Source organism: Pseudorca crassidens, chromosome 15 (assembly GCF_039906515.1).
Source record: "Pseudorca crassidens isolate mPseCra1 chromosome 15, mPseCra1.hap1, whole genome shotgun sequence".
NCBI classification, from domain to species: Eukaryota; Metazoa; Chordata; class Mammalia; order Artiodactyla; family Delphinidae; genus Pseudorca; species Pseudorca crassidens.
The window spans coordinates 35,946,728-35,960,947 of NC_090310.1; the positions used below are offsets into that span (position 1 = coordinate 35,946,728).

At 44.5% G+C, this 14,220-nt stretch overlaps 1 protein-coding gene across 3 annotated transcripts in view; it reads left to right on the plus strand.

Moving 5' to 3' along the window:
- The window catches only part of CREBBP (CREB binding protein), a 131,432-nt gene that overhangs the window by 70,448 nt on the left and 46,764 nt on the right, over positions 1 to 14,220 (plus strand). For 2 of the 3 annotated variants that reach the window (XM_067706815.1, XM_067706817.1), the window contains exons 4-5: positions 6,445 to 6,685; positions 8,025 to 8,138. In XM_067706815.1, coding sequence (XP_067562916.1) covers positions 6,445 to 6,685; positions 8,025 to 8,138 — 355 coding nt within the window. The remainder of the gene's footprint in view (positions 1 to 6,444; positions 6,686 to 8,024; positions 8,139 to 14,220) is intronic. The other variant, XM_067706816.1, reaches the window with a different exon arrangement.

Consider the following 14,220-nt stretch of genomic DNA (forward strand, 5'->3'; position numbering starts at 1 on the left):
AGTTATAAGAAGTAGAACTACTGGATCAAAAGAAATGCACATTTTTCTTTTTGATACATGTTGCTTTCCAGAGTTGTACTAAATTGCATTATCACCAAAATCTCTGAAAATTGCTGTCTCTGTACCCTCATTGATACCATTTTTTTTTATCTTGGTCATATTGATGGGTGAAAGATGTCTCTTTGTTCTCATTTCATTTCTTTGATGCTTAGTGAGATAGAACTCATTTTAAAACAGCTTTACTGAGATATAATTCATGTCCCATACAGTGTTCCTTCCCCCTTTTAAAGTGCACAATTCAGTGGCATTCAGTGTATTGTGTGACCATCACCAACCACAATTTTTTATTTTTAAATTTTTTTCTTTTTTGATTAATTAATTTATTTTTTGGCTGAGTTGGGTCTTCATTGCTGCACACGGGCTTTCTCTAGTTGCGATGAGTGGACGCTACTCTTCGTTGCAGTGAGTGGGCTTCTCATTGCAGTGGTTTCTCTTGTTGCGGAGCACGGGCTCTAGACGCACGGGCTTCAGTAGTCGAGGCACATGGGCTCAGTAGTTGTGGCTCTCAGTCTCTGGAGCCGCTGCAGGCTCAGTAGTCGTGGCACACGGGCTTAGTTGCACCACGGCATGTGGGATCTCCCGGACCAGGGCTCGAACCCGTGTCCCCTGCGTTGGCAGGCAGATTGTTAACCACTGTGCTACCGGGGAAGTCCGCCAACCACAATTTTAGAGCATTTTCATATCCCAGAAAGAAACTCTGTACTTTTAGCAAGTTCCTTCCATTTCCCCCAGACCTTCAGCCAGATGCAACCACTAATCTATTTTCTGCCCCTATGGATTTACCTATTCTGGACATTTCATAGAAATGGAATTATACAATATGTGGTCATTTGTGACTGGCTGTTTTCACTTAGCACGATGTTTTTGAAGTTCATTCATGTTGTAGCATGTACTGGTACTTCCTTTTTTGTGGTTGGATTATATTGCATTTTGGATATATCACTTTTTTCCATTCATCAGTTGATGGGCGTTTAAGTTCGTTCCACTTTTTTGGCTGTTAGGAATAGTGCTGCTACAAACATTTGTGTACATGTTTTTATGTGAACATATGTTTTCAATTCTCTTGGGTGTATATGCTTAGGAGGGGAATTGCTGGGCCATATGGTAACTCCAGGTTTAACCTTTTGAGGAACTGCCAGAGTGTTTTCCAAAGTTGCTGTTCCATTTGACGTTCTCACCAGTAGAGTGTGTGAGAGTCCAGTTTTTCCACATGCTCACCAACATTTGTTACTGTCTCGTTTTTTTAATTGTAGCTACCTAGTGGGTGTAAAATGGTACCTCAGTGTGGTTCTGATGATGGCTAATAGTGCTGAGCGTCTTTTCATGTGCTTATTGACCATTTGTATATCTTCTTTGGGAAAATGTCTGTTCATATCCTTTGTCCATTTAAAAAAATTAGGTTCTTTTTATTTTTTAATCATTAGTTGTGTTTTTTTAATACAAGTGCCTTATCACATCTATGATTTGCAGATGTTTTCTCCCATTCTCTGGGTTGTCTTTCACTTTCTTGATGGTATCTTTCAAAGCATAACAGCTTTTTATTTTAATGAGGTCCAATTTATTTTTCTCATTGATGTGGTTTGTGCTTTTGGTGACATATCTAAGAATCCATTACCTAATCCAAGGTCATGAAGGTTTACTCCTATGATTTTTTTTCTAAAAGTTTTATGGTTTTAGCTCTCATATTTAGGCCTTTGATTCATTTTGAGTTTTTTTTTTTTTTTTTTTTGGTGGTACGCAGGCCTCTTACTGTTGTAGCCTCTCCCGTTGCGGAGCACAGGCTCCGGACGCACAGGCCCAGCGGCCATGGCTCACGGGCCTAGCCGCTCCACGGCATGTGGGATCTCCCCGGACCGGGGCACAAACCTGTGTCCCCTGCATTGGCAGGCGGACTGTCAACCACTGCGCCACCAGGGAAGCCCCATTTTGAGTTAATTTTTGAGTATGATGTGAAGAAGGGGTCCACCTTCATTCTTTAGCATGTGGATATCCAGTTGTCCTATCCTTTTTATCCCTGTTGGTTGGAAAGACTATTCTTCTCTCCATTTAGTTGTCTTGGCTCCGAGGTGTAGAACGTTTTTTATGTTTGTTGTTTATTTGTTTTGTGAGGTATCTGTACATTTTTTTTTTGCCCAACTTTTTAATGGAGTAGTATCTCCCCCCCCCCCCCCGAGTTCTTTATATAATAAAAAGTGCCACAACCTTTCTGGAAAACAATTTAGCAACATATATAAGGAGCTTTAATAATGGCCCTATCTTTTGACTCACTGTTTCCACTTCCAAAAAACAACCATTTTCCCTGTTTTTCACTTTTTAAATTTTGCTGTTTTTCTTTATGTTAAGTTTTTCTTATTGTCCTGCTAAAAGTATTTTTTCCTAGTATTTTTATCCATTTTAATCTACTTTATTCACTTTAATTCACCTGGAATTTATTTTATATTTTAAGATGATACAAGGATCAAAGATTGCCGCCACAGCCGTCCAGTTTAAAATACCACCTGTATAATACACTAATTTTATATGTACATGTATCTTTTTCTAGACTTATGTAAAGAAATCTATAGCTTTATAGTTTTGGTATCTGGCAGGATAGATTTCTCCTTCATTCTTACTGTTTTTCAAAATTTTCTTGGCTATTGCAAAAATAAATTTGCATAAAATTATAAATTACTTTGGGGGGAATATGCAGGTTTTGTTCTATATGTTTAAAGGGAGGTTCTTGTCTAAGCGCTTTTTTTCCATTCTCCATGCCCGCCTGGACAGTGGGGACTGAGCAGGGAAGTTGGTAGAGTCTGAAGGCTGCTTCTGACAGATTTCTGCAGGAGTTCATACACCTCTTCTGTCTTGTTGAACACCAGTCTGAGAGAGGAGGAACTTAAATGCACCCTAAGTTTGTAAGCACTTTGCAAACTGGAATAGCCTTGAGCAAGTACGTGGAGTTATATGGGGAAGGCCAAACACAGGGACACGAGACATGTCTTCTCTTCCATTTTGCTGCAGACTCATCTTCACCATCCATTATGTTTTTTGAGACACATGTAAGCAGTGTGTAGAGCTTATTAAGCATCTACAGATAGACAAAGTAAAGACCAAGGTTTGAATGTGCTGTATAGTTTCCAGCCATGCTATTTCTACATGTTGAGGTTTCAATATACTGTCACGTATAGCTCAAAATATGCTATATTAAGAACATCCCAGATGAGAAGCAATGTGTTAATCTTTAATAACTTTAAAAAGTCTTTTTTTTTTTTTTTTTGTGCTACGCGAGATTCTCACTGTTGTGGCCTCTCCCGTTGCGGAGTACAGGCTCTGGACGCACAGGCTCAGCGCCCATGGCTCACGGGCCTAGCTGCTCCGCAGCATGTGGGATCTTCCCGGACCGGGGCACGAACCCGTGTCCCCTGCATCGGCAGGCGGACTCTCAACCACTGCACCACCAGGGAAGCCCCTAAAAAGTCTTTCATAATTTAATCATAAGGTTGAGATTTTTACCAGATTTTTGTATGATACATATTTTTTTGTATGTAGCATTTCTGTATTTTAAGAAATGGGAGGAGGACAACTGGCTGGATTCTTCAAGTCAGTGCCATGAGAAAATGGGGGAGGGGGCAGATGAAGAACTTTAAAGACAATAACCAGATGTAGGGTTTGGGTCTGAATTGGGTCTTGATTTGTGCAGACCAGCTCTAAAAGACATTTTGGGGGCAAGTAGAGAAATGTATATAGGGACTAGATATTAACAGATATTAAAGAATCCTTCATTTTGGGCTTCCCTGCTGGCACAGTGGTTAAGAATCCGCCTGCCAATGCAGGGGACATGGGTTCGAGCCCTGGTCCGGGAAGATGCTACGTGACACAGAGCAACTAAGCCCATGTGCCACAACTACTGAGCCTGTGCTCTAGAGCCCGCAAACCACAACTGCTGAGCCTGAGTGCCACAACTACTGAAGCCCACGCGCCTAGAGCCCATGCTCCGCAACTAGAGAAGCCACAGCAATGAGGAGCCCGCGCACCACAATGAAGAGTAGACCCTGCTCGCTGCAACTAGAGAAAGCCCAGGCGCAGCAATGAAGACCCAACACAGCCAAAAATAAAAACAAATAAATATATAAATTTATTTTTTAAAAAAATCCTTCTTTTGTTAGATGTCATAATGGTATCCTTTCCTCTCTATTTTTCCATACGTTTGAAATTTTTATAAATGCAGAAGAGACCTAAACAAGGATCATCTTATATTTCTCATATTCTTCTATTCCTATTGATTTCCGCTTGGACTTTCTAGTCCATGGGAATAAGTTGATCAGTTCTGAAACATTTAACATTGATACTGAATGCTGCTGGGGGCATAGTCACAGGCTATTGGAGCTTTATTTTAAAGTACCAGAAAAAAAGGAGAGGGTACAGTTTATGCCCAATCATGGGCGATTGTATAAACAAGTGTATAGTCACATGTTCACTACACATCATACTACAACTTAATGGTATGGGACAGAACCTGGAGTAAATACGAAGCCAGATGGTTCATGCATACACATGTGCATAGGAAAAAAGACTGGAAGAAGAAAAACCTGTCTGTGCTTCAGTAGTGGACTCCTGGCTGTCAGGATTTCACATGTTAATTATTTCCTTAGTTCTTTTGCTTTCCACATTTTCTACCGGGTGCATATATTGTTTATATAATCAGGGAAAAAACAGACATAAGGAAAAGAGGCTGTTTTCTCTACCAGTCAGGAAGCTCGACCTCTCGGCTTGAACTTTGTTTTTGCTTTGGATCCTGGTTAGGCTTCCAGGGGTTGTGCTCCTGAGCAAAGCCAGGCGGTTTTTCTACACACTTATTTTCTGAGTTCTCATCACGATAAAACCAAAGCACAAAACCCTGTAACTTTTTAAAAATGAGCTTTGGTTCATTAAGAAATAATTTTATACTTGGTTTTCCCCTAATTGCAGGTGTATAGTTTTGATTCTTAATTTGGAAAATCAGAGTGGTGGTGTACTTCATGGGAGGCACTGAGTGTTGTGAAATCAGGCGAGGAGTGTGAATGTCAGAGCAGAAGATAGAAATCCCTGAACTATGGATTATATTGTTGCATATTAGGAACATTACATTTCTCTGATTTCACAAGTTTCTTTAGTAAATTTGTGTGAAGAATGTTGGTAGTTAGTAAAGAGTAAGAAGGTGGTCTCCACAGGTCACCTTTTCCATTTTCTTTGCAGTTAAGAGATATGGTTGGTCTGGCCTATTACTTTGAAAGGCTGAGAGCAGCTAAACTCTATTTTTGAAACTTTAGCAGATCATCTAATACTTTTAGAAAAAATATTGTCAGATGTCTGCGTAGAAATTTTAATGGAAGGCAAAGCATTTGATAAGCATTAACAGTTGTACTGGGTGGTTGTATTCAAGATAAGTGCTGTCTTATTCTTTTTTTAAAAAAAACTTTTTATTTTATTTATTTATTTTTTGGCTGCGTTGGGTCTTCATTGCTGCGCATGGGCTTTCTCTAGTTGTGGCGAGTGGGGGCTACTCTTCATTGCGGTGTGCAGGCTTCTCATTGTGGTAGCTTCTTTTGTTGTGGAGCACGGGCTCTAGGTGCTCGGGCTTCAGTAGTTGCGGCACATGGGCTCAGTAGTTGCAGCGCACAGGCTCTAGGGTGCAGGGGCTTCAGTAGTTGTGGCATACAGGCTCAGTAGTTGTGGCTTGCAGGCTGTAGAGTGCAGGCTCAGTAGTTGTGGCGTACAGGCTTAGTTGCTCCATGGCACATGGAATCTTCCCGGACCAGGGATCGAACCTGTGTCCCCTGCATTAGCAGGCAGATTCTCAACCACTGTGCCACCCGGGAATTCCTGTCTTATTCTTTTAGGAATGCTGCAAGTATTGTCCCTCTGGTCACAAGATTATGAAATCCAAAGGGTGGCTCTGATTCTTATGCTCCATCAGATATTCGCAGTGGGTTGTGATTGGTCAGGCCTTGACAATCTTTTTAATTAGGTTGAATCATATGAAATTGCCAATGTTTGGTCATTTGGGCCTAGAGAAACAACAGTTTCATATGGTTGAACCTAATATAGTAACAGCTTTTCGTGCACTTGCGTGTATTGTAGAGTGAATTGGGTTTTTGTTACTACAGTTTAGAATAAGCATCGCTTTCTTGCTCTCAGATGATCATACAAAAGTGAACTTTAACCAGCCTTGCTTCTGAGTTGGTTTATTTCTGTGCCTCTGGATCTTCCTTAAAGTTGCCAATGAGCTAAAGAGAACCTCACCAGCTGCCTTCTCTCTGTGGCTGATACTATCCATCAGCTTTAACATTAGTTTGAAAAATAATTAATGAACGTGAATTGGAACTCTGAAAGCTTATTAAAATATTTTTATTTGTTTTATTTTAGTCTCAGATGCAAACATCAGTGGGAATTGGACCCACACAGGCAATTGCAACGGGCCCTACTGCAGATCCTGAAAAACGCAAACTGATACAGCAGCAGCTGGTTCTACTGCTTCACGCTCATAAATGTCAGAGGCGAGAACAAGCAAATGGAGAGGTTCGGGCCTGCTCTCTCCCACATTGTCGAACCATGAAAAATGTTTTGAATCACATGACACATTGTCAGGCTGGGAAAGCCTGTCAAGGTAAGTGCCATTTTCTGAAGTCCTGGGGGCAGAGTTTAGGATGAAATTTGCCTATTATTCTCAGGCACCTCTCTTGTTAATAAGGTTCCCACCACCAACGTCCCCACACGCCGACCAGTCAGATGCCTCTGGACACTTACCTGCTGAGGAGAAAGGCGATTTGCTTTTATGATATTCTGTGAACTTCTGCTGGCTGGGGCTGTGCCCTGCATTTGTTCTTTTCTGCCTTCCTGTGTCATGGAAGACCTTTGTCCCTTCTTGACACTGTCTTTGTCATAACTGTTTAGATCACGGTTTTCTTTTGGACAGTGTAGCTCACACACATACACGCATGCACACGCCCTTCCCAGAACCTAGAGCATCTGTCTTGCAGTCGTTTTGTGTGCCCACACTGCCAGGGGCCCACTGCCTTGCTCCTCCACCTTTTCGTCTTGAGACTCATTGGGATACTGGTGAAGTTGTCCTGGGTGACTGTCTGTGACGTGGGGAACTATGCACCGTATCATCCCTGCCTCTCCTTCCTTCCCCTCCAGGAGGAGGACTCAGGCGAGTCACGTGCCCCGCCCCCGCCGCCTGCTCTTCTATAGCAGACACCCCAGTTCTCCCGAAGAGACTGCTTCTTACTAACAACTCTACTTCCCTTTACTCTTTATTCTCTTTCCTTCTCTTCAAACTTGTGCTCCTAAACCTTGGGGAGAGTCTGTCCCTGATCTCCCTCTTTCCCTTGTGACATTTGTGAGTCCCAGGTGTAACCCTGATCCTGATGGAAAAGCAGAGGAGGGTCATGCTAGACCTTTAGAAAGAAGTGACAGCACCTTCACATGGAAGCAAAAATAAAGAAAGAGGGACCAGGCACAGCTGCCCTCTCAAGTACTTTGAGAACTGCCCAGCGTCCCCTTCAGAGTCTCCACAGACCTCTCATTTGCTTCTGTCTATATTTCTTCAGCTATAGTATTTAGATGGTTTCATCCTTAAACATAATGTAAAATTTTTATTGTAAATAGTGACATCGCAGAATTATTATTTGTTCTGCCTTTCATTCCAGTTGTGCAGTATTTCAGGGCGAGTAGTTTTTGTTTTGTTTTTGATTTGTGGGCTGAACCTTATTCACCATCATTCATAACATTGCTTCTATGGGAAGTTTTTGTTTGGAACTCTCAGTAGTTGACTTACAAACTTTTTGGAAAATAGCCTGTTTGTAAGTTGAGGACTGCCTGCACTGTGCTGTGGTTACACTTGTTACCATTTTTTTATGGAAGCTGGCATTATAATTTAGGTGTAATTGAAAGCGTGACAATTTGGATAGAAAAATAACATCTCGTTGTTTTTCTGGTCATAGTTGCCCATTGTGCATCTTCACGACAAATCATCTCTCATTGGAAGAACTGCACACGACATGACTGTCCTGTTTGCCTCCCTTTGAAAAATGCCAGTGACAAGCGAAACCAACAAAGTAAGTGAGCATTGGGGGTAGAGAAGCTTGGCGATGAGATGATAAGCTATTTCTAAAGAGAATACAGAGGAGTAGGTAGGAAGCAGGGCAGAAACTACTAACCGCAAAGTATAGTGGGAGCAGAGGTACCAAGGTGGAGACCTGAGGGTGAAGCTCAGCTTAGCGAGTAGGCAGGTCCTCCATGTGCTCAGTGACATGGTCGCTTTGGAATCCCCCCCACCCTCCACCTCCAGCACTAGAGTTGGTCACAGCAGAGCAGTTAGTGCAAAAGAGGGGCGTCACTTTGTTTAGAGAGCCAAGAGCCAACATGATGACTCTTCATGTTTCTTGACAGATACTCAGTATCTGAGGATTTGAGTGTCATGTCACTATAATGGCGGCGACTTCGGGGTGAGGGGTGGAGTAGACTGGACACTTCTTTTGGAATTACTCTAAAGTAAGTTTTGAGGACTCCGTTTTCTAGAAGAGTCAGGGGGTCAGGGTAAAATCCCACGTGTAGATGTTTAGGAGGTTTTCCTCCTTGGAGATGCAGTTCCCAGATCTAGTTGCATAACTAACAGTTTATTCAGCACAAATCGAGAGTCTCTGCACCAGGACTGGCTGCATCCTGATCATTCCCATCGTTTTGTCATCTTTCCAGTCGATCTTTGTAGCCTTTAGCTGATCGGCTAAGCAGCGCCCTGCTTAGGAGGCCTGTGTGTGGCTCCCAGGGGCTCCCTGTAGGCATCAGAGCAGGGAAAGGATGAGCATCTCTCCCGAATTTTAAGTCCCTTCCTGTCATTTCCAAGGTGAAACTGTGGTCTTTGGGTGTGTCCCTCAGTTTGGGCAGATAGGCCGTGCCCTTGAATCTTGTGTCACCCGTTGGGCTGGAGCTGCTCCCCGTGACTCCAGCACCGTCGTCTTCATCTTCCTCCACCTCATCTGTGCTGTCTTGCCAGCCTCCCCTGTTTGTCGTTATGTGTTCATTACTCTCATTCTTCTTGATCACCTGCCTCAGACCCCACTGCTGCCTGCAGAACATGTGCTGCTTTTCTTTCTGGTTGTTTCCATGTGGCACAAGGAAAGATGGACAAGCAGACTGTTCCTCAGAGCACTGTGCAGGCCACATGCTTTCCTCTCAACAAGCCCAGCTCCTTCCTTCCAAAAGGGTCCCTCATGAGCCTGCCCCACGTGGCTGGGTGTCCACGGCACAGGAGAGATGGTCCAGGGCCACAGGCCTGTCATCCTCCCTCCCTCCCTGCAGAAGGGGTCATACTAAGCTTCCTTTAAAAGTCACTTTCCTAAATCAGTTAAATTATACTTTGATTAACCAAAAATTGAATTAATACACAATTTTCCAGGACATCTCTTATATAAAGTAAAGATCTAGGAGTCTGGGTCTTCTAGAACCAGCTATTTGGGACAGTAGTTCTAGTGGAATGCAGTCTGGTTTTCCTTCAAGTTAGTGTAAAACATTTTTTTTAACTAGTATGTTGTGATGGTTAGTTTCTTGTGTTTTAGGATGTATTTCAGTAATAGGCGTGTTTTGTTTTGTTTTTTTTAATTAATTTATTATTTTTGGCTGTGTTGGGTCTTCGTTTCTGTGCGAGAGCTTTCTCCAGTTGCGACGAGCGGGGGCCACTCTTCATCGCGGTGCGTGGGCCTCTCACTGTTGCGGCCTCTCGTTGCGGAGCACAGGCTCAGTAGTTGTGGCTCACGGGCCCAGTTGCTCCACAGCATGTGGGATCCTCCCAGACCAGGGCTCAAACCCGTGTCCCCTGCATTGGCAGGCAGACTCTCAACCACTGCGCCACCAGGGAAGCCCAGTAGGCGTTTTAAGTGCCAGAATATTCATTTGTCGACTTTGTGGTTGTACAGTATTAATTCCGTGAGTAATGAATTAAGACATTGTTCTTAACTTTCAATTTGGGGCTGTGGATTTTCTGAGCTCTTCTGGTTTTTAATATGTATTGCCATGACAATTGTAAAGATTTCTCTTTTTAAGAAACACTTTGTGTGGTTTTTGTTTTAAAAAAAAAAGAAAAATGAATGTGGGTTTTTTTTTTTTTAGACTCCTTATAACTGCCTGACTGTTGTGACAATTGATCCAGTGCGTGCTCTCAGAAGTGGTAAACCACAGTGTTTCTCCTAGTCATAATGTAAGGTGTTACCAGAGTGATTTTATAATATAAAGTCACAGAGAAGGTGTAGACTAACTTTGTGCAAGGTTTTGGCAAGTTTTCATGAAAGAAATGAAAGTGCTTTCTTTTTTTTGTTTGTTTTTGGTTTTTTACATGCTTCTCAAATTACGTTTCTGCTCTGAGTCTATTCCTTTGGCTCTAGCACTATAGTTTTGTGAGTACAAAGGACTTTGATAGGCTGAGTGAGAAAGTTGCAGCAATATCTTTTCTGTAAATGTTTGTTGCTGTTCCTCCTCTCCTGAAGCAAGTTGTGCTTATCATGTGTGAAATGGGGTTTAGGCAATAGAGAGGAACTGTGGATCTGACCCTCTAGCAGCTGAGAGTCAGCTCCACTGTTAGAATATATCCAGTTGACCCTTGAACAGCTCAGGGGTTAGGGGCACCAAACCTCTGCACAGTCAGATATCCACAGCCCGGGACTTCCCTGGTGGTCCAGTGGGTAAGACTCTGCGCTCTCAGTGAAGGGGGCCTGGGTTCGATTCCTGGTCAGGGAAGTAGATCCCACATGCATGCAGCGACTAAGAGTTCACATGCCAAGACTAAGAAGTCCGCATGCCGCAACTAAAAGATCCCACGCGTCACAGGTAATACCCAGCGCAGCATAAATCAGTCAGTCAAACCACGGCCTTCCCACTGCATTGGCAGTTTGGTTCCTCCGTGTCTTTGGTTCTGCATCTGCAGATGACAGTGTGTGGGTGTCATATTTGCTGTTGAAGAACATCTGTGTGTACGTGGACCTATGCTCTTCAAACCCATATTGTTTAAGGGTCAGCTGTACATTGAAAATGATGTGACAATGGCATCAGTCAGAGGAGTGAGGTAGAGGCAAGTCAGTATTATAAGCAGTCCTGGCAGGGAGGATCAGAGTGTGCTGGAGGGTGGGGCTGGGCAAAGCCCAATTTCAATAAAATAACAATGGAAGAGCATTCTAGATAGCACAGCTGATATGCCTGCAAGGGCACAGATCCGACTGGATTCAGAGGTTCCTATGCTATAGTAAGGTTTGTAGTGGGTGGTAAGGACCCCTGGGGACTGAGACACACCTGTGTCCACCAAGGCTGTGCTTTCCAGGCAGGTTTTCCCACAGATGCTCACCCTACCTGGTGCACACATCCTACTTATCTAACTTCTCTCACTGATGTCTCTATTGAGAGAACCTGCCAGAATCACCTGTGGAGCCTACACAGTGGTCATTGAAAGGAAACTCAGACCTCTTTGGCCTGTGTTGAGATTTTGTTTAATTTTTCCTTGAGTTGTTTTCAAGAGATTCTGCAATCACTGATCTTGAGTTATCCATCCCTTATAGAGATAATCAGATTTTATTGAATAATTAGGACTTTGCAAGGTATATACCTAATGTCAGTCCTGGCATCTGACTCCCAGTAAATTCCAGTACTGTACAGGGTGGCAACGGGGACAGGGGCTGTGGGAACACATGACCGAATTCTCTATTTGAATTCATGTTGCCTCATCAGTGGGGTTATTGGTACTCAGCATGTGGTCCTCAGACCAACTGCACGGGCACCCCCAGGTTGTGTGTTAGAAATGCAGAAAATTGGACCTCATCCCAGACCTTCTGTGTTACTAGACTACATTTTAACAAATTCCCAGGTGATCGGGACATGCTGCTCTGAATGCGTTGAAGGGCAGAGTGTCTGTTCTGGAACTTTTGAGAAGGTGTGAGTTGTTCTCTGGGGGAAACCATGGGTTTCCCAACTCAGACCAGAAGGACTGTCAGAATGGGTGCCCCAGGGTCAGCCCCAGAGCCACACCAGCCCACTCACTGCCCAGGGCTGCCTGGGCCCTGGGCTGCACCTCGACGTGAGCCTCCACAGGGTCTCAGTCGGCAGTCCCCAGACCTGTGACTTGAATACCTCTACTGGCTTGATGCTCACTATCTGGCCCTGCTGTGTGTTCCAACTTTAGACCCCTCTGTGTGAAATGCATTCCTTCAGGGTGTTGAGTCTTCCTTAAAACGTGCCCTCATGACGCCTGCCTGGTGGTCAGCGAGCACTTGTGGGATGGCCGCCTGTTCCACCTGAGGGCTCCCCAGAGACCCTCAGCCACCTCTGACAGCCCTCACTCGGGTAGGGGCGGGGAGCAGAAGCGGGCACGGTAGCCTCTGGCTGTAGGGACAGAGCATTGGGCTTGTTTGCCCTGATTTAAGTACCAAACCTTCGCTGGTGATAGACTTCATCGGAATAGCTTTGTCCTTGCTCTTCTGGGAGACACAGGGTTGCCACTTCTGAGTCTTTGGCTTCTGAGGAAAACCTGCTGCAGGGCGTGCATTCTTGCTTGTTGGTGGCTGTGATGGGAGGCCTGGCCCTGGGGCTCAGGTGTTCCCCTTTGTCATTGTGCCCTGTGCTGTACACATGAAGATGCTGGAGAGGAAGGGGGGTCCTGGTGCACAGTGCATGTGAAGCCCTGTGCTGTGGGAGCAGCTCTGCAGAGACGTCTGCAGGTCTGAGTAAATTTCAGCTTGGCTTTTTCAGTGGAAATCTAAGTGATGACCAGGTAGTAGATGCTTTGCCTGCTCCGTGGCATGTCCCCCACCAACCTCACAAAGCTTTGGAGTTCAGTGTGTCCGTTTTCATTGGCTTTACAAATTGAGCACAGTTTTATTGAGAATGACTGGGGGGACTGGAACTTCTGGTGAATTGAATGTTGCAAAGCAGCAGTGTATAGCGTACATGGACCCTCTCCGTGAGGCTTTGTGCTCACTGGGGAAGGACTGCCTTGAAAAGTGGTGGGTGAGTCCTGGGCAGAGCCAACTATGAAACTTGGCCTTTTATTTCCTAAGTCGTGGGCTCCTGGTATAGCTGCAACAGAAGGGGAACGGTGGGTGATTGGAGGGGTTGGGGGTGTTTTGATGTAGCAGGAATGCCGACTGATACTCAAGGGAGAGGAACCCACACTGTATTGAGATGTATTGAGACATTGTGTGATGTGATATTCTAAGGATTGATTGTGTATGAAACATAGCATTGAGCTCTAAGAAAGAAAATGATGTAAAAATCGTAAAAAGAACAAGAGGTTTTGACATTTAAAGAGGTAAATGGGAATTCCCTGGTGGTCCAGTGGTTAGGAGTCTGCACTTTCACTGTGGGGGCCCAGGTTCGATCACCCCCGGTCAGGGAACTGATATTGCACAAGCCTTGCAGCACGGCCAAAAAAAAAAGGGGGGGGGGGCAAACATCAGTACAGCAGGCTGTATTCTCAATGATACCAGATAAATGAAGCCTTGCTGTTTTAGCACTCCTTTCATTTTTGTTCGGCCCTAAAGCCCTCAGTGCTGGGAGGGCACCTGTTATACTGCCACAGCTCACCTGCACCTCGTTTCCCTGTGCTGGGCGCCACAACATGGGAGGAATCCAGATGCGTCGCACACTGGTCCACCCTTTAGGGAACGTGCAGGGAAGAGGAGATGAGCACCATTGAATCTGATATGGGGTCCAGAGCTGCGGCCTTACATTTGTCAGTATTATCAGATAAATTTGTTGCTCTCCCATCAGACCCTCTGCTCTGTGAGTGCATATCCCGGAGCCTCGCAGAGTCCCCAACATCCAGTCTGTACGCAGTCTGTGCAGCAAGTTGAGTGAATGAGTGAGCGAGAGAGTGCAGGAAGCTCAGATGCCCAAAGAGAAGCAGAGGCCCAGGAGACACTGGGGGAATTCAGGGAAGACTTAACTGCTGCCCAAGACACCAGCAGGATGTTCACGGAGAGCTAGAGCATCTAGCGCTTTTACCCCTTTCCATCAGCTGTCACCCCTATAGGAAATGCCTGTGTTCCCTTACCCTTATGAGATAATTTGTGTTATCTCATAGCAGCATTTGGACTCAAATTGGGCCATGCGTGTATGTTAGAGACGCTTTTTGTTTGTATTTTGTTTTCCTTTGTCTCT